General features: G+C 43.1%; 1 protein-coding gene across 2 annotated transcripts; it reads right to left on the reverse strand.

Moving 5' to 3' along the window:
• Positions 1–1,847: 1,847 nt before the first annotated feature.
• LOC123997501 (F-box/LRR-repeat protein 4-like) lies at positions 1,848–24,634 on the reverse strand. Of its 2 annotated transcripts, XM_046301807.1 has the most exons (10): positions 24,478–24,629; positions 23,270–23,344; positions 19,565–19,844; positions 19,048–19,390; positions 16,648–16,984; positions 15,238–15,482; positions 14,597–14,810; positions 4,676–4,747; positions 4,200–4,512; positions 1,848–3,956 (listed from the first exon to the last, which is right to left on the reverse strand). In XM_046301807.1, the coding sequence occupies exons 3-10, from the start codon at positions 19,716–19,718 to the stop codon at positions 3,793–3,795; spliced, it is 1,842 nt and encodes a 613-aa protein (XP_046157763.1). In that variant the 5' UTR covers positions 19,719–19,844; positions 23,270–23,344; positions 24,478–24,629; the 3' UTR covers positions 1,848–3,792. The 2 variants fall into 2 exon arrangements, with proteins under 2 accessions (XP_046157763.1, XP_046157762.1); XM_046301806.1 differs by lacking the exon at positions 23,270–23,344 and having other exon boundaries at positions 24,478–24,634.
• Positions 24,635–26,550: the final 1,916 nt, after the last annotated feature.

Below are 26,550 nucleotides of genomic sequence, written 5' to 3' on the forward strand. Positions count from 1 at the left end.
CTCTGACACTGTCAAAACATAATCTATTTCGGCTAAAGAGAATCTGAATATATTTCTCCCAAAGTCTCCACCCTCACAAAGCCAAAGCAACCCTCCCATGCGCAAAGCACTTGAATTGAAGCAGTTTAAGCACTGCCTTCGCCCAATCCTAAAACATCCTAATAACAAAAAAGCAGAAATTCTGCTGCTTGTCATCTCAAGCATCCCATTCAGTTCCAACTGATTCTTTGGTCTACACGCAGAATCTGCCTACAAGAGATTATACTGTTATTTTATGTTTGCGGAATTGTTTAATAATGTAATTATGTTGCATAACAATGTCTGTAATCTTAATTTGAACATTTTTGTGTTTAATTTGTGTCTGAAAAAAACTACAAAAAGAAACATGTATTATAAATCATAAAATCATATATAGCCTATTTCTGGCTGTGGTAACTAGTGGAAACCATAAATTGAACATCAAAGGAACCCCACCTTTCTGAAAAAACTACAGCTTGGACAGAGGGAAATTTCCAACAGTGACATCACTGACCCCATGCACTGCTTTTTCACGCAAGTGTGCCAACAAGATCTGACCTTTTCCGCCTAGTTCTATGGATCTGTAACCAAGCCAAGCTTGGTCTGGTTCGGATCAGTAGTGTGAAAAGCTCTCATTATGCCATGCTTAGATATTTGCTTGTTAGACCAGCAGTAACCACAATAGTTCAACATCATCTGTTGGGAAAGTTCACATCTGCTCCTTCCTGGTTTAGGGTTAAAAAAAATGGACTTCAGAACTTTTAATTTAAGAGGCAATCATTTCATCCAGACTTTTTACTTCTAGATTCATCTGGCCTGGCTCTTGCAAAACAAATACAAGCTAAACTAATTGCTGAGGATCCCCTACGGATGCATTAGGATTATAGTAGAGCATGACAGTGAAAAATCAAGCCGCTGCATCGAGCAGAAAGTCTCCATGAATCACGTCTTGTGTGTGTGTGGGGGGGGGGGGGGGACAGGCAGCGGCGGTGGTAGTGGCGGATCAGTAATCATCGGGGGAGGCAGTCCAAATGAATACTTCACCGGCAGCCGCCTCGTTCTCCATCATTAGGGCACATTACAGGGCCACAATATACATCATTAAACCGGGCACAAACTATTTATTAAAAGGCAATTAAGGAGACAAGAGTATGTCACTTATCCCTGTAGTATTAATAGGCAGTAAAACGGCAGAGGCTTAAGGCTAATGCTGAACTTCCAGTCAACCTGACTAATGGCCTCTAGTTGTTCCAAAAACACAAGACGACCCTTTGCCTGGCTACCCAAACTCCTTGCTCTGGCCTAATGCTTTGCCACGCCCACAGACATTAGTTTCTTCTCTGCCATGTCTGGATCTGAGTAACTCCATGACAATTTCTAGAACGGAAAAAACATTCTAACCGTTCTGATTGGTCCCAGAAACCGATGGGCTGAGCAAGAGCCAGAATACACGTGTGTAAAGCCTATGGGTAAATGGGTGAAAATGTGTCAATGGCTTTGTTACTCCAATTGGTTAGAGGTGATCCAATCACTGATTACTTTGTTTGGTACAACACCCCTCAATTTGACATCACCACAAACGACTTCAATGACGGCAATCTCAGACTGAAGTTCGTAGCAAACGAAAGAGCGTCGGCAAAAAAAATCAGTTTGAGTCGTAAGGCAAGAAGACTCTACCCCTACCCTTCAATATAGTTATTTCTGTTGAGTCACCGCTCATGAGAAGGCACCTCAGAAACCTTTTTCATGTAAAGAAACTTGACATTTTAGGGTTCGATGTTGGGTGAAATGGTTCCAAGAAGAATTATCCTACAAGGGACAAGCCAGAGAACACTGTATGGCACCTTTCTATTTAAAGAGTGATCAAAACAAGGTGGTGTAATGTCAACACAATGTACACTATGAGCCATAAATACAAGGCAGTCAAACCTGGCATTTCAATGGATCTACAGTTGGGGATAAATATGTAGTCGTAGTCATCAACCTTCTGTTTATTTAAAACTAAAGCACCCAGTTTTGTCGTAGTAGAGGTGCAACCTTTTTTCAATACTTTAGAGCGGTTATTTGCCGGTGAGTCTTGATGACACCACACCTGACATTCACACTTAGTTAAGGGTACATTAAAGTTTTTACAAATGGCACAAAAGTTTGACCACACGCACACATCCAAAACTAACTGGGAAAGGTCAATCGCTGCAAAAAATAGCAGGTCCACATAAATAAATGCCTTTAAATAAAAGTAGCATTACAATGTGAAAATTGTGGTGACTTTGGTCAACTAGTGACCGGACAAAGGAGAGGAACTAGATTTGTGTAGCAGGATGACAGATTGTGTGTGTTTGTTGTGTGCGTGTTCATTGTACGAGTGTTAACATTAATCTGTTTTTCAATAGTTTGCCTGTGCAGGTTACTTTAGTGATTTCAGTGTGACCAGACCACGTTTCCACAGATAAAAGAAAATGTAATCCAAAAAGCAGACATTCACATAACTGCCACTTAATAAAAAGGGAATTGAAAGATGGAGATAAGATTCTGTTTAAAATAAATATGGCTTTGCATATGTCAATCAAGATGACAGATCTGCATGGGTTTCTTCACTGGTCAAATAAAGCTATAGTGAGGGACCTGGGATTTGCTAGTAACTTTGGTAGAGGGCAGGAAGCAAAGCATTACAAATCACTGACACACATGGACACCACTTTCAGTCATGAATATAAGGCACAAAAAATACTTCACATACTAGCTAGCATGTGCTCAAAATGAAACTTCAGGTTTTGCATAAAGGTAGATTCAGCTATACAAATTTCAGAAGGGCTGATATCAGGCCGATATCCACAACAACAAAGATAGTGAAGAGAGGGGATAAGAGAGGCTAATCTACTCCGCAGTAGTTGCCCCTCGACTATCACATTTGCAGGAGAGTGAAAGGACCTCCCATGCACATGTGAAGATGCTCTGTATGGGAATGTGGGTGCTCAAAAGTACAGCCTATTGGATAGCGTTTATTCCTCAATAGCTTTGTTTCACACTGCTGCTCGTATCGCTGAGTCTCAGTTTAAAGGAAATGCTTCGTAGCATTGGAGATGTGCAATAATATACTACAAGATCAATAAATAATTAAGGAAAGTGATATAATTTTACAATCATACAATTTGCACAATATTCAACATCAAATACACCCCAAAAATGTTTTGTCTCAGTATCAGTGCCAAATGTAATTTTTATGAACTCCCATAATTTATGTTGTCTCAGAACAAACTGTGGCAGTGGAAATCAAACAGGACTCAAATGTTTCGCTGACAAAAATAAATAAAACAAATTAAAACAATATAAACAAAATAAAAACCCTGAGATTTCAGATTCAGATGCAACATTGAGGTCACCCCTTTTACTAAATGCGTCACAGGGGGGGGGCAGATGACAAGCAGCCACCAGATGTGTCAGTTAACGGCTGACCAATGATTAAATCTAGTGGCTTTGGCAGCCGTGACCCTGATTTCAACCAGTTTTACTCTTAAGACTCTTTCTTGCATTCAGCGGCTTGACACGAGGAGACTGTGTTGAGGTGTGCGTGAGGTGTTCAGCTGATGCTTAGGGCACCACAACACAACACTCCTAACCATTCAGTCCACATTACAATAGGCCTCAGTGCTCTCAGCCATCAGGCCCATTCATTCTACCCACTGGAAATCCAGTAGTACTCTACCCTGCTAGTCTAAATTAGCACCTCCCCCTGGTGTCCCTGCCCCTGTGTGAGGGTGGGGCTGAGCGAGGTCACTGGGTAAAGCTCTTCTTGATGGCCACGTTGGGGAAGAGGCCGCAGAGCTCTTGGACGATGCGGGCGTCCACCTGCGAGCAGAAGGACACGTCCAGGAGGAGGAGCTTAGGACACACCTGCAGCAGCTTTCTCAGAGAAGAGGAGCTTACCATCCGGGTGCCTGTCAATCAACAACACAAACATACCACATGAGTGAGCAACATTAATGTGACCACTCAGAAATACATAGATTAATCAGATAGGCAATTACAGACAAATAATAGTGAATACTGTGTTATAAACGCTCCAAGTAAAATACTATATCAAATATCAGGTGTGAACATAAAATTACTTTATATAAACTTGTGTGAGACCGAGAGAAAGAGATATAGATTAAGAAAGAAAAGGGGGAGGTAGTACCCACCCAATATGTCGAGGTGCTGCAGTGCGGGGCAGTTGGCAGCCAGCTCCTCAATGTCTGAGTCGCACACGGTGCGGTTGGCGGTGAGGAAGAGCTTCCTCAGGCACGGCAGGTTGCGGGCCAGGTGCTGGAAGCAGCCCGAGCTGCTCTGCAGTGTGGAGCACCATCCCAGGTCCAGCTCTTCCAGTAGTCTGCATCCTGCAGCCAGCTCGGCCAGGCCGCGCTCCGTCAGGTTTCTGCAGCGCCACAGGTCCAGGGAGCGCAGTGAGCGGCAGCGGACAGCCAGCATGCTGGCCACCACGTCATAGTCGTCTATCTGAAAGGAGAACATAGGGGTGGTGACCTCAGGGCTGTCAGCTAACATTGAATGACTGAATCAATTGTCATGATTGTGGTTAGGAGTTAAGCTGATCCTATAAATGTCTATCTGGCACAAGAGAAGGGTATGATAGTGAGTGCATTTGTGGGGGGAATCTTACCATCACACAGCTCCCCAGGTTGAGGTGTCTCAGCTCAATGCAGAACGTTAGGATGTTCAACATGGCTGTTTGCTGCAGTAACATAAACAAAGCAAGAGAGAGAAAATGTCACGGAGTTAAGTTTCTATCAACTCACCCAAAATATGATGATTGCACCCCTTTTTGTACACACACAGTAAAATGAGACTCAGGAATGTGTGTCAAAGGTGTCACTTCAAAAAGTACAATAAAACAAGTCTACCCATGTTATTCAATATCTCTCCAAGATGACTTGGTCTGGCAAACACACAACAACAGTATTAGGGTAGTATAACATTTCAAAACGTAAATAAATACATTTGCTTATCACCTATCCACCATTGCAAGACAGGGATAGAGGTGAGATTTCAATGTGGAACTGTCAACGTGCCACCGAATGGCAATTGAGTGTGCGTGCCGTGTGCTTTAGCAAATATCTCGAACGTGTACGTGTGTGTGTTGTGGTCTCTTTCTTTGCCTTTTGACAGTCAGAGAACTATTTAATTATACCAGCGACAGCTTAATGACAGACAACAGGGCTGGATGACACATAGGACTGCAGACACACACACACACACACACACAGCCTGCTCAGTCTGCCTGCAGTAAACAACCCGAAAGCCTAGACCTCAACCTCACTGCACTGGAAAGACTACGGTATGGTGTCTGCCTTAGGAAAAGGCTGAAACCTGAAAACAACACTCAGAAATGCTCTGTAAGGTTTTGTAGCAAGCCTGGGCGAGAACAGTGACCCGAGCTCTGTGTTCATTACAAATGATGACAGCAGAGAATTAGTCCTACGTAAACCACAATGATGCCATCCACAGGTCATGCATCTAATAGGAAACTCAACTACCTCTTAACCCATACACACCGCCAATATACCCATGTGCATTAGCCTAAAAATAAGGCATAACTTGTGTTACAACATCGTCTCAGTATATGCAACTCAGCAAACGCTTTTAACCAAAGTGACAATGCAGTGAGTGCATACATTTTGAGTCTCTGTGGGAAATGAATCCACAACCTCAGTGCCGGCATCATGCTTAAGTTATGGGTGCCCCAAGGTTCGATACTCGGCCGACTACTGTTTACAATCTATATAAATAACATCGGTAATGCTGTAAAATGCAGATGAAACAGTGTTCAATTGAACCATCGGTTGGACAAGCCTTTTCACACTTGAAGTCTGATTATAAGCACTGCGGAGGACACTATTGGATCTAAAGCTAGTACTAAATTCAGACAAAACACATGCTTTTGTAGAACAGGAGAGAAATGCTGTTTAATGGCATGAAGTCTTCATAAAATAATTGCCTCCACACTTCTATGGTTGGATTTTTGGTAGGCTACTTTGAAGCAGGGTAAGACTTTCCTCGTTACAGGGAAGTAAAACTTTCAGGTTTCAAACAATTGGCACAACGGTCTAAGGCACTGCATCTCAGAGGCGTCACTACAGACCCTGGTTCGAATCCAGGCTGTATCACAACCGGCCGTTATTGGGAGTCACATAGAGCGGAACACAATTGGCCTAGCATCGTCCGGGTTAGGGTTTGGCTGGGGTAGGCCGTTATTGTAAATAAGAATTTGTTCTTAACTAGTTAAATAAAAGGTTAACACATTTTTTTTTAAATGTAAAAACAAAAAAAATACAGCCTCATGCTTACATTGCAAAGTGGTGAGTGACGCGCTATTAGCTTGCCTACCGTTGACTATAGCCAATGGCAAATGGGAGGCTCGCTTTAATTACGAGTTGAGAAATACAAATTGTAACTCTTTTTAAAGTGTAGACATCAAAACAGTTAACAATTCCAAATGCAATCGTGTGCTATTTGTTACGCAATGACTGGGCTTATAAAAGGATGTTTCACTCCAGTAGGCTACCAGCTTTTTGAGGAGCTGCTCTCGAGCTGTCTGACAGTTGACTGGCCATTCCGCTCCTCAGACTAGGCTCTGTATGATGTATGCGTGTGATAAATAATATGCATGATTATGGCTAACGAAAATACACACTTGCCAATTTAATTCCAGTAAATTATGCAAATTAACCTACAGACCGATAAGCATGACCGGTCAAATGCATTTTTGGTGGCTAACCGATTAGCATCCCTATTTAGCATACAGTGCCTTCAGAAAGTATTCACACCCCATTGCTTTCTTCAAATTTTGTGTTACAGCCTGAATTTAAAATGTATTACATTTAGATTTTTTTGTCATAATACGCCATAATGTCAAAGTGGAATGTTTTTCAAAATGTTTACAAATTATAATTAAAAATGAAAAGCTGCAAGGTCTGGAGTCAATAAGTATTCAACCCCTTTGTTCATGGCAAGCCAAAATAAGTTCAGGAGTAAACATTTGCTTAAGAAATCACAAATTGCATGGTGTGCAATAGTGTTTAACCCTTTAAACCCCAATATAAATTTAAGAATGCTGCTGTAGATTACTGAGAATTTTCAAGATAAAGCTCATTCTCTCACATTTCAAACAAACAGACATAGCTCCAAAACAAAGAACAAAATGACAATTACAAGTTAACTTATTATTGAATAGGTTGGGCTCTTTAAAACTATGACACCACATTCATGTCAATGGGAATAACACTCATTTTGTCTTCCATTGTGTAAAGACACTATCAAAAAACAATTAACACTCAACACAAGAGGACAATATCCAGAAACTATTTCAAAACACACACACAAAGTATTCCATTTGATTGACAATGATTCTTACTTCTGTAACAATGTAGAAATGCAAACAACTATTCAGAGCCTACAGTATTTCAAAATGTAGGTAACCTCTCTCAATAAGATTTAGTACAGACCAGGGCTGACACAAAATGTAGAAATAGTAGCCTACTTTGACAATTCAGTGAATGCAACAAGTATTAGATAGAGACGGAAAAAGAGAATATACAAAACACAACAACTGTTCAAGGACAAAAGACTTGTAGGACAAATTCATATTTCACACTGTCACTTTAGCGTTTGCATTTAGCCTAAACATGGAACTTCTACATGCATGGCCCCATCCTGCAAAGTGGCATAGACCACCCAAAAGGAGGTTTCTACATATCTCCCATTTTTTTACACTGCGTCCACTCTGGATACACACAAAACACCCTCTCTTGTGCCCTTCAAACTTCACCTGCTTTCAAATGAGCTACATCTTGGTCCACACACCCTGGTGCCACACCCGTCTCCCCTCTTCCTGCCACTGTGGTAATATCAAAGTGAATGCACAAGCAGCATTTTGAATGCCTTCAGGGACTAGCACCTGTGTTTTCTGGAAAGGGGCCTTTGCAGGATCCCTCATAAAATGTACGCTTATGATGGCAATGTTGAGCATCCCCCAAAACACATACGTCCACCATTTTCTACCTGTGCGTCCAACATTGTAATAGCTCCTCAGTTGGTCAAGATGGTCAACCCCGCCCACGTTCTTGTTGTAATCCATTACAAGCTCTGGAACAGATAGAAGTTCCTACTACTTTAAAAACAACTCCAAAACCCATGCCACTGTCACTTTAGGCCCAGGCTGTGTGGTACAAGGGTGAATGGTGGGACTTAAGGCAGACACGCCATGGAAGTGTAGGCTCCCCTCTCGGGTGTGCCCAGTCTCCCTCTACTCTCGTCTCCCTCCTCTTCACATCTCTATCCCTCCAATTACAACCAAGATGGCATAGCAGTTCAGACGTCTTTTGTCCTCGTCTTGTCATATATATATATACACACACACACATACACACACATATATATACACGTATATATACATATATATATATATGTATATATTAATATATACATATATACACGTATATACGTATATACACACACACATATACACACACACACATATACACACACACACACACACACACATACACATATATACACACACACAAACTTTTTTCACATACATTTTATTTTTATTTTCCATCACCTCATCTTCAAAACACTCTCCTGCAACCCGCCTCACCAATTTATATTTATAAAAAAGTATTATTTACCTCAAATCTGTAATCCTCCAAGAAGCTAGCCAGAAACGCCAGGAGCTAGTTCAGGAGCTAGTTCAGGAGCTAGTTCAGGAGCTAGTTCAGGAGCTAGTTCAGGAGCTAGTTCAGGAGCTAGTTCAGGAGCTAGTTCAGGAGCTAGTTCAGGAGCTAGTTCAGGAGCTAGTTCAGGAGCTAGTTCAGGAGCTAGTTCAGGAGCTAGTTCGCTTCTTTACTGGCAAATTGTTAGTATTCAACTAACCACGGTTTGAGATCATCAGCTATCCTTTAGCTCGAAAATCTATCGCCAGTTTTGTAAATCTATGTCCCTGGATTTAAACTGATCTCTGGAGGATCTCACAGCTTTAGCTGCTATCCGTGTGACTATCGGCTTTCGTCGATTCCGGAGCAAACATCAATTATTCCGGAGCTAGCCAGCTCCGTCAATCACCCGAGTCCCATCAATCACTCCTGGGCTGCAGTCACCTATCCAGACCTGTTTTACTGCCTACGCGGAGCCCCACCGGGCCTTCACAACTGGACTGCCGACGTTATCTACCTGAAGGAGATCCGGCTGGCTCCTCCGTCGCGACGTTACCTGAACGCCCATCTTCGGCCTGCTAACCGTTAGCTGTCTTACCGGCTGCTATCTGAATAGACAATCTGACAATTTATTTATTATTATTATTATTATTAATATTATTATGTTTCTTCTTGGGCCTCTATAACTATATCTATTGTTTTTATTTTTGTTGTGTGATTTGGATTAATCCCCTCTACCCCACGGAACCCCACTAATCTACTGACGGAACGCAAGAGGTGGCTAACAACAGACCTCCATCCTATGCTAGCTTGCTACCGATGGCCTGGCTTGCTGTCTAAATCGCTGTGACCCCCAACCAACCTCTCCACTCACTGGACCCTTTTGATCACTCGACTAAGCATGCCTCTCCTTAATGTCAATATGTCTTGTCCATTGCTGTTCTGGTTAGTGTTTATTGGCTTATTTCACTGTAGAGCCTCAAGTCCTGTTCACTATACCTTATCCAACCTATTAGTTCCACCACCCACACCTGGTTTCAATGATGTTTCTAGAGACAATATCTCTCTCTTCATCACTCAATACCTAGGTTTACCTCCACTGTACTCACATCCTACCACATCCTACCTACCATTGATCTCATCCCATCAGCAGAGGATGCCTGGATATTTTTTTTAAATGACTTCCTAACCATCTTAAATAAACATGCCCCATTCAAGAAATTTAGAACCAGGAACAGATATAGCCCTTGGTTCTCCCCAGACCTGACTGCCCTTAACCAACACAAAAACATCCTATGGCGTTCTGCATTAGCATCGAACAGCCCCCGTGATATGCAGCTGTTCAGGGAAGCTTGAAACCATTATACACAGGCAGTTAGAAAAGCCAAGTCTAGCTTTTTCAAGCAGAAATTTGCTTCCTGCAACACTAACTCAAAAAAGTTCTGGGACACTGTAAAGTCCATGGAGAAAAAGAACACCTCCTCCCAGCTGCCCACTGCACTGAAGATAGGAAACACTGTCACCACTGATAAATCCACCATAATTGAGAATTTCAATAAGCATTTTTCTACGGCTGGCCATGCTTTCCACCTGGCTACTCCTACCCCGGTCAACAGCACTGCACCCCCACCAGCAACTCGCCCAAGCCTTCCCCATTTCCCCTTCTCCCAAATCCATTCAGCTGATGTTCAGAAAGAGCTGCAAAATCTGGACCCCTACTAATCAGCTGGGCTAGACAATCGGGACCCTTTCTCTTCTAAAATTATCTGCCGAAATTGTTGCCAACCCTATTACTAGCCTGATCAACCTCTCTTTCGTGTCGTCGGAGGTTCCCAAAGATTGGAAAGCAGCTGCGGTCATCCCCCTCTTCAAAGGGGGGGGGACACTCTTGACCCAAACCGCTACAGACCTATATATCTATCCTACCATGCCTTTCTAAGGTCTTCAAAAGCCAAGTCAACAAACAGATTACCGACCATTTCGAATCTCACCATACCTTCTCTGCTATGCAATCTGGTTTCAGAGCTGGTCATGGGTGCACCTCAGCCACACTCAGCCACACACAAGCCACACACAAGGTCCTAAAGCCACACTCAGCCACACAAGGTCACCTCAGCCACACTCAGCCACCTCAGCCACACACAAGGTCCTAAACGATATCTTCAACCGCCATCGATAAGAAACATCACTGTGCAGCCGTATTCATTGATCTGGCCAAGGCTTTCGACTCTGTCAATCACCACATCCTCATCGGCAGACTCGACAGCCTTGGTTTCTCAAATGATTGCCTCGCCTGGTTCACAAACTACTTCCCTGATAGAGTTCAGTGTGTCAAATCGGAGGGTCTGCTGTCCGGACCTCTGGCAGTCTCTATGGGGGTGCCACAGGATTCAATTCTTGGACCGACTCTCTTCTCTGTATACATCAATGAGGTCGCTCTTGCTGCTGGTGAGTCCCTGATCCACCTCTACGCAGACGACACCATTCTGTATACTTCCGGCCCTTCTTTGGACACTGTGTTAACAACCCTCCAGGCAAGCTTCAATGCCATACAACTCTCCTTCCGTGGCCTCCAATTGCTCTTAAATACAAGTAAAACTAAATGCATGCTCTTCAACCGATCGCTACCTGCACCTACCCGCCTGTTCAACATCACTACTCTGGATGGCTCTGACTTAGAATACGTGGACAACTACAAATACTTAGGTGTCTGGTTAGACTGTAAACTCTCCTTCCAGACCCATATCAAACATCTCCAATCCAAAGTTAAATCTAGAATTGGCTTCCTATTTCGCAACAAAGCATCCTTCACTCATGCTGCCAAACATACCCATGTAAAACTGACCATCCTACCAATCCTCGACTTTGGCGATGTCATTTACAAAATAGCCTCCAATACCCTACTCAACAAATTTGATGCAGTCTATCACAGTGCAATCCGTTTTGTCACCAAAGCCCCATATACTACCCACCATCGCGACCTGTACGCTCTCGTTGGCTGGCCCTCGCTTCATACTCATCGCCAAACCCACTGGCTCCATGTCATCTACAAGACCCTGCTAGGTAAAGTCCCCCCTTATCTCAGCTCGCTGGTCACCATAGCATCTCCCACCTGTAGCACACGCTCCAGCAGGTATATCTCTCTAGTCACCCCCAAAACCAATTCTTTCTTTGGCCACCTCTCCTTCCAGTTCTCTGCTGCCAATGACTGGAACGAACTACAAAAATCTCTGAAACTGGATACACTTATCTCCCTCACTAGCTTTAAGCACAAACTGTCAGAGCAGCTCACAGATTACTGCACCTGCACATAGCCCACCTATAATTTAGCCCAAACAACTACCTCTTTCCCAACTGTATTTAATTTATTTATTTATTCTGCTCCATTGCACCCCATTATTTTTATTTCTACTTTGCACATTCTTCCATTGCAAAATTACCATTCCAGTGTTTTACTTACTATATTGTATTTACTTTGCCACCATGGCCTTTTTTGCCTTTACCTCCCTTCTCACCTCATTTGCTCACATTGTATATAGACTTGTTTATACTGTATGTTTGTTTTACTCCATGTGTAACTCTGTGTCGTTGTATCTGTCAAACTGCTTTGCTTTATCTTGGCCAGGTCGCAATTGTAAATAAGAACTTGTTCTCAACTTGCCTACCTGGTTAAATAAAGGTGAAATAAAAATATATAAATAAAAAATTATTTCTAACTCCTCCCTGCCTTTTACTGCTGAGCCCTGACTCTCCACATCACTTCCCTCACTTTCACTGACCTGGAAGAACAGTAACAGAGGGAGAGGAGAGGAGCAACAAATAGGATACAATTGTAGTCAAGGAACATAATCTCTCTCCCCGTCTCACTCTTCCTTCCTCTACACACTCTTCCTAATAAGGGGTGTCCATAATAAATTGTGTGATAAAGTCAGCTACACGCCTCCCAGTCCACACATGCACGCACACACTCTCGCTCTCCTCCAATCAACTCTAGCTTTCTTGCCTGAGACTAACTACAGAGTTCACCAATGTTAGGCGATTTGTCACGAAGCTGGGACAGTTTCCAAATTAACTGCATCGGTAGAAACGGGACAAAACAAGCAACGTGTTAGCTGGCTATCTGCACCTAGCAAACCATAACCGAAGACCAACAGATACACACAATTTACTCTAGCCTTCATTACAGTGGCTAGTTAGCAGGTTGTCTGTAGTAGTAAAAGTGACAGCTGAGGTTGACGTTTCGTGAGCGCCGTCCAAATGTACCGCTACACACAACTTTTCTTGCCTGAGATTAACTAATTAACTATAGCAAGCAGTTTACATATAATTACATTGGTAGAAACAAGAGAAAACAAGCAACTAGTTAGTTGACTATATACAGCTAACGTTAAACACTGCAACTATTTCCATGAGACAGAGAGCAATCATTCGAGCTTGACCACTGGCACGGATGTGCAACCAAATGATGATTTACTAATCTGTGAGCTATTCCCCAAGACACCAAACTGCTGTTTACTTATTTCACTCACCTCGACATCATCACTTTTCGAAGAGCAAGGACGTGTGCGAATCACCAACCAACATAGATAAAGCCTCTTTCACAGTGAAAAGTCATGTCTGCTTCTGCGATGTCATATTCAGTAATGAAGTTTTTTTTTAAAGTCAGCATACCCTGTTTCCGGTTGATGACAACAGCCACGGCAATACGACAACAGGTTGTTAGAAAGTTCATTTTTCAATATTGACAGAGACATTGTTAGAAAAACAAGGCCATTTGTGGCGTTACAGTAATTTAAAGAAAGGCCGTTGACGGCCGTTTGGGTTGTAAAAGTTAATATGATTTTTGAAAGACTACCTCATCTCTGTACCCCAAACATACAGATAATTGTAAGGTCCCCTCAGTTGAGCACTGAATTTCAAGCACGTATTCTACCACAAAGACCAGGGAGGCTTTCCAATACCTCACAAAGAAGGGCACTTATTGGTAGATGGGTAAAAGCAGACAGTGAATATCCCTTTGACCATGGTGAAGTTACACACACATGCCACACTGAAGACGGAGACCTATGAACCACAATACACCCAGTCACTACAAAGATACAGGCGTCCTTCCTAACTCAGTTGCCAGAGAGGAAGGAAACCACGAGGCCAATGGTGACTTTAAAACAGTTAAAGTTAGAGTTGAATGGCTGTGATAGGAGAAAACTGAGGATGGATCAACAACATTGTAGTTATGCCACAATACTAACCTAATTGACAGAGTGCAAAGAAGGAAGCCTGTACAGAATAAATATATTCCAAAACAAGCTTCCTGTTCGCAACAAGGCACTACTATAATTCCGCAAAAAATGTAGCAAAGCAATTCACTTTTTGTTCTGAATACAAAGTGTTGTGTTTGGGGCAAATCCAATATAACACATTACTGAGTACCACTCTCTATATTTTCAAACATAGTGGTGGTATGCTTGTAATCATTAAGGACTGGGGAGTCTTTCAGGATAAAAAAAAAATCAAATGGAACGGAGCTAAGCACAGGCAAAATCAGTGAAGACAGTGAATGTGGCAGAGTTATAGTTTTGACTTAAATCTACTTGAAAATATATGGCAAGACCTGAAACCTAGGAAGACTCACAGCTGTAATCATTGCCAAAAGGTACTTCTACAAAGTATTGACTCAGGGGTGTGAATACTTATGTAAATGAGATATTTCTGTATTTAATTTTCAATACATTTGCAAAAAGTTTTCACTGTCATTATGGGGTATTGCGTGTAGATGGGCGATTTTGTATTTTTATTTAATCAATTTTGAATTCAGGCTGTAACAACAACATCTGGAACAAGTCCATGGTTCCATTCAGAAGGCACTGTACCTCTATCTTTGTGCGGTAGAGCACTAGCCTGCGCAGTTGGGTGAGCTTGGAGATGTGTGTAAAGGCCTGGGGGTGGAGGCGGTCGCACGAGGACAGGTTGAGCTCCTGCAGCCCGGGACACGTCTGGGAGATGACCTCCAGACACGGTTCACTCAGGAAGTGACAACACGACAGCTCCAGACACACCAGGCTCCCGCCACATGCCTTCATGAAGCTGAGGGGGAGGAGGGGGAGGAAGTCAGACCTGTGTTGTGGCGTGGCAACACAATATTAACAGGGAAGTTTCAGATTTGGCAACTTTATGTTAGTTTCAGTCTCAAGATTTATTAGTTGCATATACGGGATACACATGGTATACACCGTCCAACTAAAAAATGCTTACTTGCAGGTTCCTTCTCGACAATGCAACAACAATAAATAATAAAAGGTAAGAATATGAACATAAAGTAAATGGCTCAGTAGAATAAAGATTTTAGCACAAGTAAAATACAGTAAGGTACAATTTATAGTCCAATATTTACACAGATGGCTCCTCACCCTGAAATCAACAGAAGTGATGGGCACACACATGCCACACTGAAGACGGAGACCTATGAACCACAAATGTCCAGATCCTCTAGCCCCCAAACCCCATAACTCACCTGCTGAAGCCAGTGAGGGTGAGGGCTCCACGGTTGCCGGTCCAGGAGAGGTTGAGTCTCTGGAGCAGGGTGCAGCGGCCCTGCAGGTGGCCCAGGGAGGTGTCACTGAGGCGAGACCAGTATGGCTGCAGGCTCAGCTGGATGTACTGGAGGGGGTCACAGCAGTGCTGGTGGAGTAGCTTACAGGTCTGGGTTAGGCGACATAGGTCGGGCAGGGTCAGGTGGCTGACTATCAGCTGGATCAACTGCAGGGGGAGAGAGAGGGAGAGATAATTACAGAAAGAGAATAAGAGAGAATGGTGGAAGAGGGGGGTAGAGGGAGAGAGAAATATAAATAATGGAGGAAGAGAGAGGGATAAGGAAAGCAAGAAAGAAAGCAGGACAAATGTAAACAGACGGGATGATGTCAGGAAGAGCAGATTAATATAAAAAAAGTGTATGTGGCACACACACAAAGCAATATTCTTGTGGCAGTGAATCTGCTTGTTTGTGCAATATGGATGTGTGCTTCTCTCAGTAAGACAGAGGTAGAGAGAGAATAGATGTGTGTATGTGTGCAGTGAATAAACAATACCCTGTTGAACACAGTGTATCAGCAAGCAGATAATAGCTATATTGTATTACACACACACACACACACACACACACACACACACACACACCGGTCTGGAGAGTAGTACATAAAACCAAGAGAACAGCCAGTGTTTTTAAGCTCGTCTTAGAAAATATGACATGTCTTTATGACATGAAAATTACTAAGCATAATATCAAATATCTCCATGGGTCCAAGCCAGTATGTTTAGGTCTATGGGAGATATCTTTTGTCCAATTAAGTCCTCGCAAAGTGCAAAAACTGCCCAAGATATCCTAAGCATAAACATTTTCAGGACTACACTCAAAGCTGCATTATGTCACTTTTTGGGCGACCCGACCGAATTCACATAAAAAAAATCTATATCACATGTTATAGATCTGTCATTCTCATTAAAAGCAAGTATAAGAAGCATTACATCTGTTCTATGTGTGCTATTTCTATGCTTCCATTAAGTTTCACTTCTGCATATTTTACTTTCAGTTTTGTACACCAGTTTCAAACAGCTGAATATACAATATTTTTGGTTATGGAAAATATTTTTCATAGCGGTTTAGATGGTACAATGATTCTCTACACTGTACTTGCTTGTTTTAGTCACAAACTGAAATCAGGCGAACTATTCACATTTTTGCAACCAGGAAATGGCAGAGCGATTTCTGCATAGTCCATCTTTAAAACCAAAGCGAGAATTGTTTGGAAAACAACATCTTGCAATTGTCCTGCAACTATTGCTGTTTCGTGGACAGAAAATGCAGCCAGCAGCCATATACGAGTGTTGTAGTATATGTGAGTGTCTAAAAGCGTATTCTCCCTACCTCGTAGGGCAGTTTATCGAAGTATCCATTCCCCAGGTTAATGTGCTTGCCATCCCCGGCCTGTCGGAAGGAGGCTCCCGGGTCAGACAGCTCCTCATCACTGTCACTCAGGTCACAGATGTCGATCCTGGGCATCTTATAAAGGGAGAGGATGGGCCTCTCTTTCTGGCCGCGCAGGACTACGGCGTCCAGCTCTGTGTAGTACTTTAGCAGGGAGCTGTTGACCTCCACGCGGATCAAGTTGGTGGGGAAGCTCAGCTGCTTGATGCTGGGGGAGAACTGCCTGGCCTGGGGGGTCAGCACCTTGGTGGGCTCCTCAGCCCACAACACCTCCCACCTGGGGACAGACAGAGGTACACCTCTCAGGAGGTACACACGCACTCACCACTCTTTAGTCATTCAGGGCAGTTTTCCCATACACATACTAAGCCTAGTCCTGAACTAATAAAACGTGCTCAATGGAGAATCTAAGTGGAAGTGCTTCTTATTCCGAGACTAGGCTTAATCTGTGTCCGGGAAACCAGCCCATAGAGTACAAACACGAATTTAGTTGTGGTCCTCTGTAGCTCAGTTATTAGAGCATGCGATTGCAACGCCAGGCATGGGTTAGAGTCCCAGGGCTACCCATTTGTAAAAATAACAAACAATGTGCACCGATGACCTTAAAAAGGTCCAATGCAGCCGTTTTAATCTCAATATCAAATCATTTATGTGTAACAATTAAGTACCTTACTGTGATTACTTTTGACCATTTTAATTGATAACAAACTAAATAGTTTCTTAGCAAAGAGCAGTTTCTCAAGAAATACTTTTTCTAGGACTGTCAGAGTGGTCTGAGTGGGGAGGGGGGAACTGAAAACTAGCTGTTATTGGCAGAGAGGTTTGGAACTCTATCTTATTGGTCTATTAACTAATTAATAGAAAAACTCCATTCCACAATTGAGAGCATCTTGACTGGCTGCATCATTGCTTGGTTTGACAACTGCACCTCCCTCGATCGCATGGCACTACAGAGGGTGGTGCGCACAGCCCAGTACATCACTGGGGCCGAGCTCCCTGCCATCCAGGACCTCTATATCAGACGGTGTGAAAGGAAGGCGCGGATAATTGTTAAAGAATCCAGGCACCCAAGCCATAGACTGTTCTCTCTGTTTCCACACAGCAACTGGTACCGGAGCAACAAGTATGACATCAACAGGCTCCTGAACAGCTTCTATCACCAAGCCATAAGACTGCTAAACAGATAACAAAATGGCTACATGGACTATCTGCATTGAACCTTGTATTACATTTTTATTTTTGCACAGACTATGCACACACTCACTCTATGCCCAATCAGTCCTTAATTTGCTCACACACACAAATACTGACTGTAAACACACACACGCTAGTCTGTTGCATATCCTGATGCCTAAAACGGTGTCTCAAATAGCCGCCTGTCCCTTTTAATAGTCAGGCATCGGCACACATTTCAGCCTGTTTCAAATAAACGCCGGGTCTAAATTAATTGTTTGAGGTTACCATGGACCCAGCTTTGATATTCCTACAGTCATGTGCATTAAAAACATTCTTTAAAAATGCTGTCTTCGTTGCTAACCATGGCGCCACCAAAAAGAAAACACGGCTTGTGATTACCGGTACCGCTCTCCATGGTGCTGAATGGCAAAATTGGAGTGTATGATAGGCAGCTTAGTCTTTGCAAGTCTGACCTGCGATAGATTTGTTATTATAATGGTCACAACAAACAATGTGGTAGTCTTTTCAAAATTGTATTGAGCAAGCGTGTGCATTAAGGAAATAGACGACTGACTCAAATAGAAGCCTGTCTCATAATACGCACCGGTTGTGTTGAGAGATTATATATTTTTTTTAAACCTTCATTTTACCAGGTAAGTTGACTGAGAACACATTCTCATTTACAGCAACGACCTGGGGAATAGTTACAGGGGAGAGGAGGGGGGATGAACGAGCCAATTGTAAGCTGGGGATGATTAGGTGACCGTTATGGTATGTGGGCCAGATTGAGAATTTAGCCAGGACACCAGGGTGAACACCTCTACTCTTACGATAATTGTCATGGGATCTTTAGTGACCATAGAGTGTCAGGACACCCGTTTAACATCCCATTCGAAAGACCCCAATTACTGCCTTGGGATCTTTTTTTTTTAGACTAGAGGAAAGGGTGCCTCCTACTGGCCCTCCAACACCACTTCCAGCAGCATCTGGTCTGCCATCCAGGGACCAACCAGGACCAACCCTGCTTAGCTTCAGAAGCAAGCCAGCAGTGGGATGCAGGGAAGGTGTGAAAGTGTCTATGGATGAAAAGCAGAGATTTCACAATAGAAGATTTGTCAAACTACATTTCTACAACCCGAGTCCCACACCACCACTGATCCTTACCTGACGTCTGTGGGAGGGTTCTGAGAGAAGGGATTGAGGGAGCAGGCCATGATCTGGACAATGGCCCCCGGGTGGTAGGTCTCCAGCACCTCCACAGCTGTGGGGTAGACGGGCTCCTCGAAGGCCAGCTCGATGTAGTCCTGGCTATGGAAGGCCTTGGGCGTGCGGCGGAAGGGCAGAGGTGCGCTGGCACACTGCTCCCACCACGTCCCGTAGGCCCTGAACACGGCCGTCTGGGTGAAGTCCCCAGAGCTGGGGTAGACGTTTGGCATGCCGGCCAGGTTCCACATGGTGTACGACATGCTGTTCTCACTGCCGTAGTGGGAGCTGAAGTCCAGCACCTCTATAGGATAGGATAAGGTTAGTCCATCTGATCCCAATCCACCAGACAAAAGCACACAAACACACATTTTGGGAGGAGCACAGTGTCAGCTCCAGTGCAGCACACCTGGAGATATTTTAAGGGGTTGGACTAAGTGCCTTTCTCAAGGGCACAATAGCAGGTGAAAGATTATACCTTTGGCATACTGTTCCACCTCCACACTGATGGGCAGGGTGGCCCGCTGGCCTGACTCCACGGCCCGCCTGCTGGTCAGCGCCTCACCCCGAGTTCCGCTCCTGGACCGGCGCCGCAGACAGATATAGTAAAACATGCTCAGAAGGGTTAGCATAGGGAACAGTGGGTCAGGGGAGCAGTGGGCTGGGTGTGGCTTGTGGGATGAGGCCCCAGAAGCCCGCCTGGCTCGGGAGGTCGTGCTCAACACAGCGCAGGCTACAGGCCTAGCCACATACAGGACCTGTGGGTTAGGGAAAGAGACAAAGACACACAAGGCAAGAGTTAGAAAAGCAAGACAGAAAAAGATTCCCCATTGATCTTCAAGTGCTAGTAGTAAAACCTTGGGCATATTTTTTTTTTTCTTCACAAATTCTTCACAAATAAGCAAATGTATCTGTCTAAGTAATGGATCGAAGTCAACTTTATAGCTTGCTATTACAATAATAGATTTTATTAAAAACTAAATGTTTCTTGCTCATGATGTTATTGAGTTCTTGACCTCACATTAAGCCAGATTCAAGTAACTTACACTGTGGTTCTGAAACTTGAAGCATTGTGGCACAATCAATAATTGCATAATTAATTTCAATCTTAATTTGAACAAGAGGGCTTTGTGTTGGAGCCTATTTCTTCCTATTTAAGAAATAAAAAGGTAGGCCTACCGGTTTGACAGAAATATTTAGGCTATAGGCTGATATGTCCATAGATTTGGTCGTTCAATTACTCCACCCACCATGCACTCTTTAAATAGCCTACCTCCATGTCAGTGAAGGGCTGTTAAGTTAAATCCAAGACACAAATTGAGGGGGTATGAGAGGGTGCCATAAGCCTGCCTTTTATTAAAGAAAATGTCAAAAAGCAGAGGCCGTCTTTGTCGTCTTAAAACAGTGCCTTCGGAAAGTACTTTTCCCACGTTGTTAGGTTACAGCCTTATTCTAAAATTGATTGGGGGAAAAAAAACAATGACAAAGAAACAGGTTCAGACATTTTCTCTAATTTGTTTGTTTTTTTTTAAACGAAAATATCACATTTACATAAGTATTCAGACCCTTTACTCAGTACTTTGTTGAAGCCTTGAGTCTTCTTGGGTATGACGCTACAAGCTTGGCACATCTGTATTTGGAGAGTATCTCCCATTTATTTTCTGCAGATCCTCTTAAGCTCTGTCAGGTTTGATGGGGATGCACAGCTATTTTCAGGTCTCTCCAGAGATGTTCGATCGGGTTCAAGTTCGGGCTCTCCCGAAGCCACTCCCGCATTGTGTTGGCTGTGTGCTTAGGGTTATTGTCCTGTTGGAAGGTAAACCGTTGCCCTAGTTGGAGGTCCCGAGCGCTCTGGAGCAGGTTTTCATCAAGGATCTCTCTATACTTTGCACCACTCATCTTTGCCTCAATCCTGACTAGTCTCCCAGTCCCTGACGCTGAAAAACATCCCCACAGCATGATAACCACCATGCTTCATAGTAGGGATGGTGCCAGGTTTCCTCCAGACGTGATGCTTGGCATTCAGGCCAGAGTTCAATCTTGGTTTCATCAGACCAGAGAATCTTGCTTCTCCTGGTCAGGGTCTTTGGGTGACTTTTGGCAAACTCCAAGTGGGCTGTCATGTGCCTTTTACTGAGGTGGGGCTTCCGTCTGGTCACTCTACCATAAAGGCCTGATCCACAGAGGAACTCTGGAGTTCTGTCAGAGTGACCATCGGGTTCTTGGTCACCTCCCTGACCAAGGCCGTTCTCCCCCGATTGCTCAGTTTGGCCGGGCAGCCAGCTCTAGGAAGTCTTGGTGGTTCCAAACTTATTTGATTTAAGAATGGAGGCCACTGTGTCCTTGGGGACATTCAATGCTGCAGACATGTTTTGGTACCCTTCCCCAGATCTGTGCCTCGACATAATCCTGTCTAAGAGGTCTACGGACAATTCCTTCGACCTCATGGCTTGGTTTTTGCTCTGACATGCACTGTCAACTGTGGGACCTTATATAGGTAGGCGTGTGCCCTTCCAAATCATGTCCAATCAATTGAATTTACCACAGGTGGACACCAATCAAGTTGTAGAAACATCTCAAGGAAGATCAATGGAAACAGGATGCACCTGAGCTCAAAGGGTCTGATTACTACTGTAAATAAGGTATCGGTTTTTGTATTTTTAATACATTTCTAAAAGTCTGTTTTTGCGTCGTAATTATGGGGTATTGTGTGTAGATTGCTGAGGATTTTTAAATTGAATCCATTTAAGAATAAGGGCAGTAACGTAACAAAATGTGGAAAAAGTGAAGGGGTCTGAATACTTTCCGAAGGCACTGTATAACAGCGCTTTGGTCCGCAATGTTTTATGCTAGAAACAAGCTGTAAAATACAGAGGAAAGACGTGACTCGGATGCATATGGGAATATCATTGTTTAGTTGACATTCAGAGGCTGAGCTACAACCTTCTATAGCCGAAGAAACAGAACCTAGACTATACTTGGGAAGTAATCTAATTGTCACCATCAATTGATTAAGCTACTCACTTTTTGAACAATAAAATATGTTTTAACCCAGACAGCTTTTAGGGAAACACTTGTAACCTTCTCTCATTAGGTTAAGCCACGGAAGAAGAGTAGCCAGCAGTTAAAACTTACATTTTTATGCGTGAGTAGACCTACTCTGTCTGCGTAGGCCTAACTTTTGAAGGTACCAAGCTCAGATTCCTAATGAGGTCTTAGATTAATTATTAACAGGGACAGTTTAGTTGCAAACAAGACACAGTGATGTGGCATGCAATTCCAGGTCATTCTATGTCATTTTAATACCACACAAATTACAGAAAATGTCCCTGTTAATAATTAAATCTGAGGCGTAATTAGGAATCTGAGCTTGATACTTTCAAAAGTTAGGCCTGCCCAGACAGAGTATGCTTACCCACGCAGACAAATGTGAGCCTGCAAATACGATGATAGATTCACCCAATGTTTTTACTATAAATGAGATCTTTCCACCCCTACTCTTCTCCACAGTGAACCCACAACCTCCACAGTGAACCCACAACCTTCTGGCTCGCAGCCCTGAGCACTATCAACATTTCTGCATTGCCATGTAAAGCTAACAGGACAAAAATGTAAATGTAAAAGTGAAGGCAAATGGTAGACATGTTCTCTGCTATCCATATTGTTTTAATTATTATTTGGGGTTTAGGGGAGGGTCACTTGTTTTTCAAAGCATTCAGGGAGGGTTTAGGTTAAATATATTTTGCTTGAGGGAGGGCCTTCCAGTTTCATTCCAGAGGTCAGACTTTCTCCATGTAACCCTTATGATAACATTTACTCCCTAAACTATTCTCTACCTTAGCAGTATGTATGTTTTTTGGTTTGCTGTCTGTTTCTTCACAACGAACAAATGTTTGCTACAGTACCACTCTGCCACACGGTGGAGAAAATGGGCTAACTCTCCTTGATAACTAGTCCTGATGAAGTCACTTTGGTTGGAGGTATGTAGCAAATGGGCAAGGAGAGGGATATACTACAAAGCAAGATCAATGAGTTAGCCAGCTAACTTGTCTAAATATTCTGAAAAAAACATTTACATTTTATTTTTTAAGATGAGCTTGAAATAGGCATGGTCTGATTGACCCAACAACCAAAAACATATTTCTTAGTTTAGCTTTTCTAATGAACCAGATAGCTGGCTTACTTATTGATTCTGTGGTTCTGTGTCGCCAGTTGGTAGAGCATGGTGCTTGCAACATCAGGACTGTGGGACCAGGGTCTACAGGGACCAGTATGAAGAAAACACATTCTGAAAATGTATGCACTCACTACTAGAAATCACTCTGGATAAGAGTGTCTGCTAAATGACTAAAATGCTAAATGTGGTACACCCCTCAGTTTTTGGTCAGATAGCACACAAAACACACTCTCCGATGAGATCACAACACTCATGTTATTATCGAAGTTCACACTGTAGTTTCAGTGTTACACAAAAACGCATAGCCTAGGCTTAATGTTACATGTCTAAAATGAGGAAGAACTGCTGTCATACTTCCTGCCTAACCATTCGGTTTTCCAATAACACAATCTTCCTCTTTGGTTAGGCCTAGGCTATATCAATGTCATAAAGCAATCAGAAATTATAGGTTGCTCCACCACATTAATTTAGTCTCAAACCAACAGATTGGAAAGCAAGTTTCCTTGCAAAGATACTGGCAAAAGGATAAAAACATTTCAGCACCAGATAGATAATACATTCAAAAAGTAAAATTATTGTATTATTGATAAACAATACTTAAAAGTTGAGCTGAAACATCAAAGCTTTAGATGTTCCTTCACAGATGTGTCAAATTATATTTCCTCTACTTCCCACTCCGTGGGCCTACCCCCACCACAGCCAATTTTTGTAGCTAGAATCCCTTTAGTTTCCACGAATTCTTGACATAGCTAGCTAAGCTAACCCTACCCCAAACATCTGTCAACTAGCGACAGAACATGCCATTGCAGCAATGCCAGATATAGCTTGTTACGTCGTCGTCGTTGTTGTTGTTACGTTAATTAGTTGTTCTTGTGATGTACTATAGCTAGCTAATGAGAAACCATGGAACACACATTAACGTTAATCACCCAGGAATGTGGCTAGGTTAGCTGTGATTATCTTGACATATGGTGGACCAAAAATAAACCAGTAAAAAATAAATATAATTTCAGCTAAAATGGATACAAATGCTCACTTAATCTAATATTCAGAAGACATGATAATATGACGTTTGTAACCGAATAACATGTAAGTGGATATTGTAGCCAGATAGCTAACGTTAGCTAGCATGATTTGTCTAGCTAGCAAACGACCAACTACTGTGGCAGACTCAATAATAAGAACAAACATAACAAGGTTTAATATGTACTTACGTTAACAGTAGATCAAATTAAGCATTCATATAGCAAGACTGTCTTTGTTCCATATCTGAGATTATTTTAGCAGAAATCCTAAAACGGCAGACTTTTGTTCTCACTTCTGTTTACATCGAGTATTAATGCCTATGAAGCAGAGCATTGTGGGAATTATAGTCTTTTGTACTGGAAATATATTTAGTCTGGTTGTGTGTGTGATTATAATCAGGAATTTTAAAAAAGTGTGAATAAAACATTTGTCTGTCAGAATTGACTGAGAATGTAGTGGTGTGACATTTATCCTCTCCTAAACAGAGCACTCTCCTGCCACAACCTGCCTCTGACCTCTCAAGGCAGAGGGACTGCATTGTTGGCTGTCTCACTCACTCACTCACTCACTCACTCACTCACTCACTCACTCACCACACACACACACACACACACACACACACACACACACACACACACACACACACACACAGATAAAAAAAAGAGAGAGAGAGAGAGAGATATTAATGTATGCTTCTGGTCATGTCTTGGCTAGAATTTGCATAGATGAATGACTTGTCCAGTCACTTTGTCTCTCTGGTGCATTGAGGCCCTATTGTCACCACAAAAGAGCAGTGGGTCTCTACGGAACCCTCAGCAGCCAATCACAAGCCAAGCTCTCGTTAGCAGGCGTCCTTTGTGGGTGAAGAGAGCCGATTAATTACCTTTGACTAACAGAGCTGCATTTCTCTCTTTCTATCAATTTGAACATTTTGGGGTTTTTTTTTTTTAAAAAAAAACATCATTTTCATGAACATCAAAAACTTTATCTTTAAAGCTTTGATTTCAATTCAAATAGCCAAATATATTTGGCACCATAAATTAATTGACACGATTAGCATATTTTTCTTGTCAGACAAAAATTAGAAAGGAGAACAATTCAATGCGTTCAATAATATTATATGTTAAAAATTGTAATAATTTTCTTTGATTATTTCTTATCCCTAGAATAGGCTTTGAGACTGCTGCGGTCATTGGACACTGGCTGAGGTACATTACCAAGACACTGGAACAGAGGAGAGTATCAGAGGAGAAGCCGGTGTCCATCCAGCTGCAGAGTTAACGAGAGAGGAGGGGGATGATTTGGAGCCAGCAGGCACCGGGGCTGCCAGTTCTGTGATTGACAGTTCCTCTAGGCATCACCGCCGCCTAGCCTGTCTACTGTCAGGCCTTTGTTCCGGCCCACTGTGCACACATGCATATACACATGGGTGAGCACACACAAATGCAAATGACCACACACACATAGACACACACACAAAAAAAGTTCATTTCTGTCCCTGTGCTTTGCCCCAGCTGTCAGAAGCTTAGTTAAATAATGAATCTGCCCCTCTCTTGCCTCTGTGGAGAAGCTAAAGAGGGGGTCAGACTAACGTAATGTAAAATACTGGCTTGCTTAGCGAGTACCACTTCCTCCCGATTCGGCCCATACCTGGCGCAAACTCGGGACCTCTGCCTTACTAGAACATGTGATCACCCTCCTGAAGCGTCTTACCGGCCGGTGCCACACTTCAAGCTGGCTATTCGCTGGGGCAAGTGGGGACACTTCAAACTGAGGAGAAAGTTTCACATATCCACATGTGATACATTCACCCCACAAACTTACTCAACAGCGACCCCAGCGTTGAACTGAGCGCAACTGTAAATTTGGGTCACGGCACCATTGTAAAGGACGTCACGCTGCTTGCTTAGTGAGTACCACCTCCCGATCCGACCCCATATTCTGGGGAGGGGGGGGGGTTGTCGGGGGAGGTTCTCTTCTGCACTGTTCAACCAATCCAGTAAATGTCGAGGAGAAGTTCAGAGGGAGTGTAGCCTTGTTATCGTCCGAAAGCGGAAGTCACATCACAGGCTTCCTTCCACAGGCTTCCTTCCAACCGACAGACAGTAGAGAGAGAAGCCACTCTGCATTGTTATAGCCAAGTTCAACTTCCCAGGCAGCCTTAGTCAAGCCACATGGGGTAACATCTCATGGGGTGCATAGAACATCCAGCCATGCCTAGTGCCCATCCCCCTCGACATTAGCATAGAATCTGACCAATG

This window comes from Oncorhynchus gorbuscha, linkage group LG15 (genome assembly GCF_021184085.1).
Source record: "Oncorhynchus gorbuscha isolate QuinsamMale2020 ecotype Even-year linkage group LG15, OgorEven_v1.0, whole genome shotgun sequence".
Classification (NCBI taxonomy): Eukaryota; Metazoa; Chordata; class Actinopteri; order Salmoniformes; family Salmonidae; genus Oncorhynchus; species Oncorhynchus gorbuscha.

What these genes read in the sequence shown, in the direction of transcription:
- LOC123997501 (XM_046301806.1), bottom strand. Translation starts at nt 19,718, where the DNA reads ATGCTAACCCTTCTGAGCATGTTTTACTATATCTGTCTGCGGCGCCGG. An exon ending in ACCTGGGGAGCTGTGTGATG is followed by an intron (nt 4,513 to 4,675) that starts GTAAGATTCCCC and finishes TTCTCCTTTCAG; the next exon opens with ATAGACGACTATGACGTGGT. An exon ending in GCAGCACCTCGACATATTGG is followed by an intron (nt 3,957 to 4,199) that starts GTGGGTACTACC and finishes GTTGATTGACAG; the next exon opens with GCACCCGGATGGTAAGCTCC.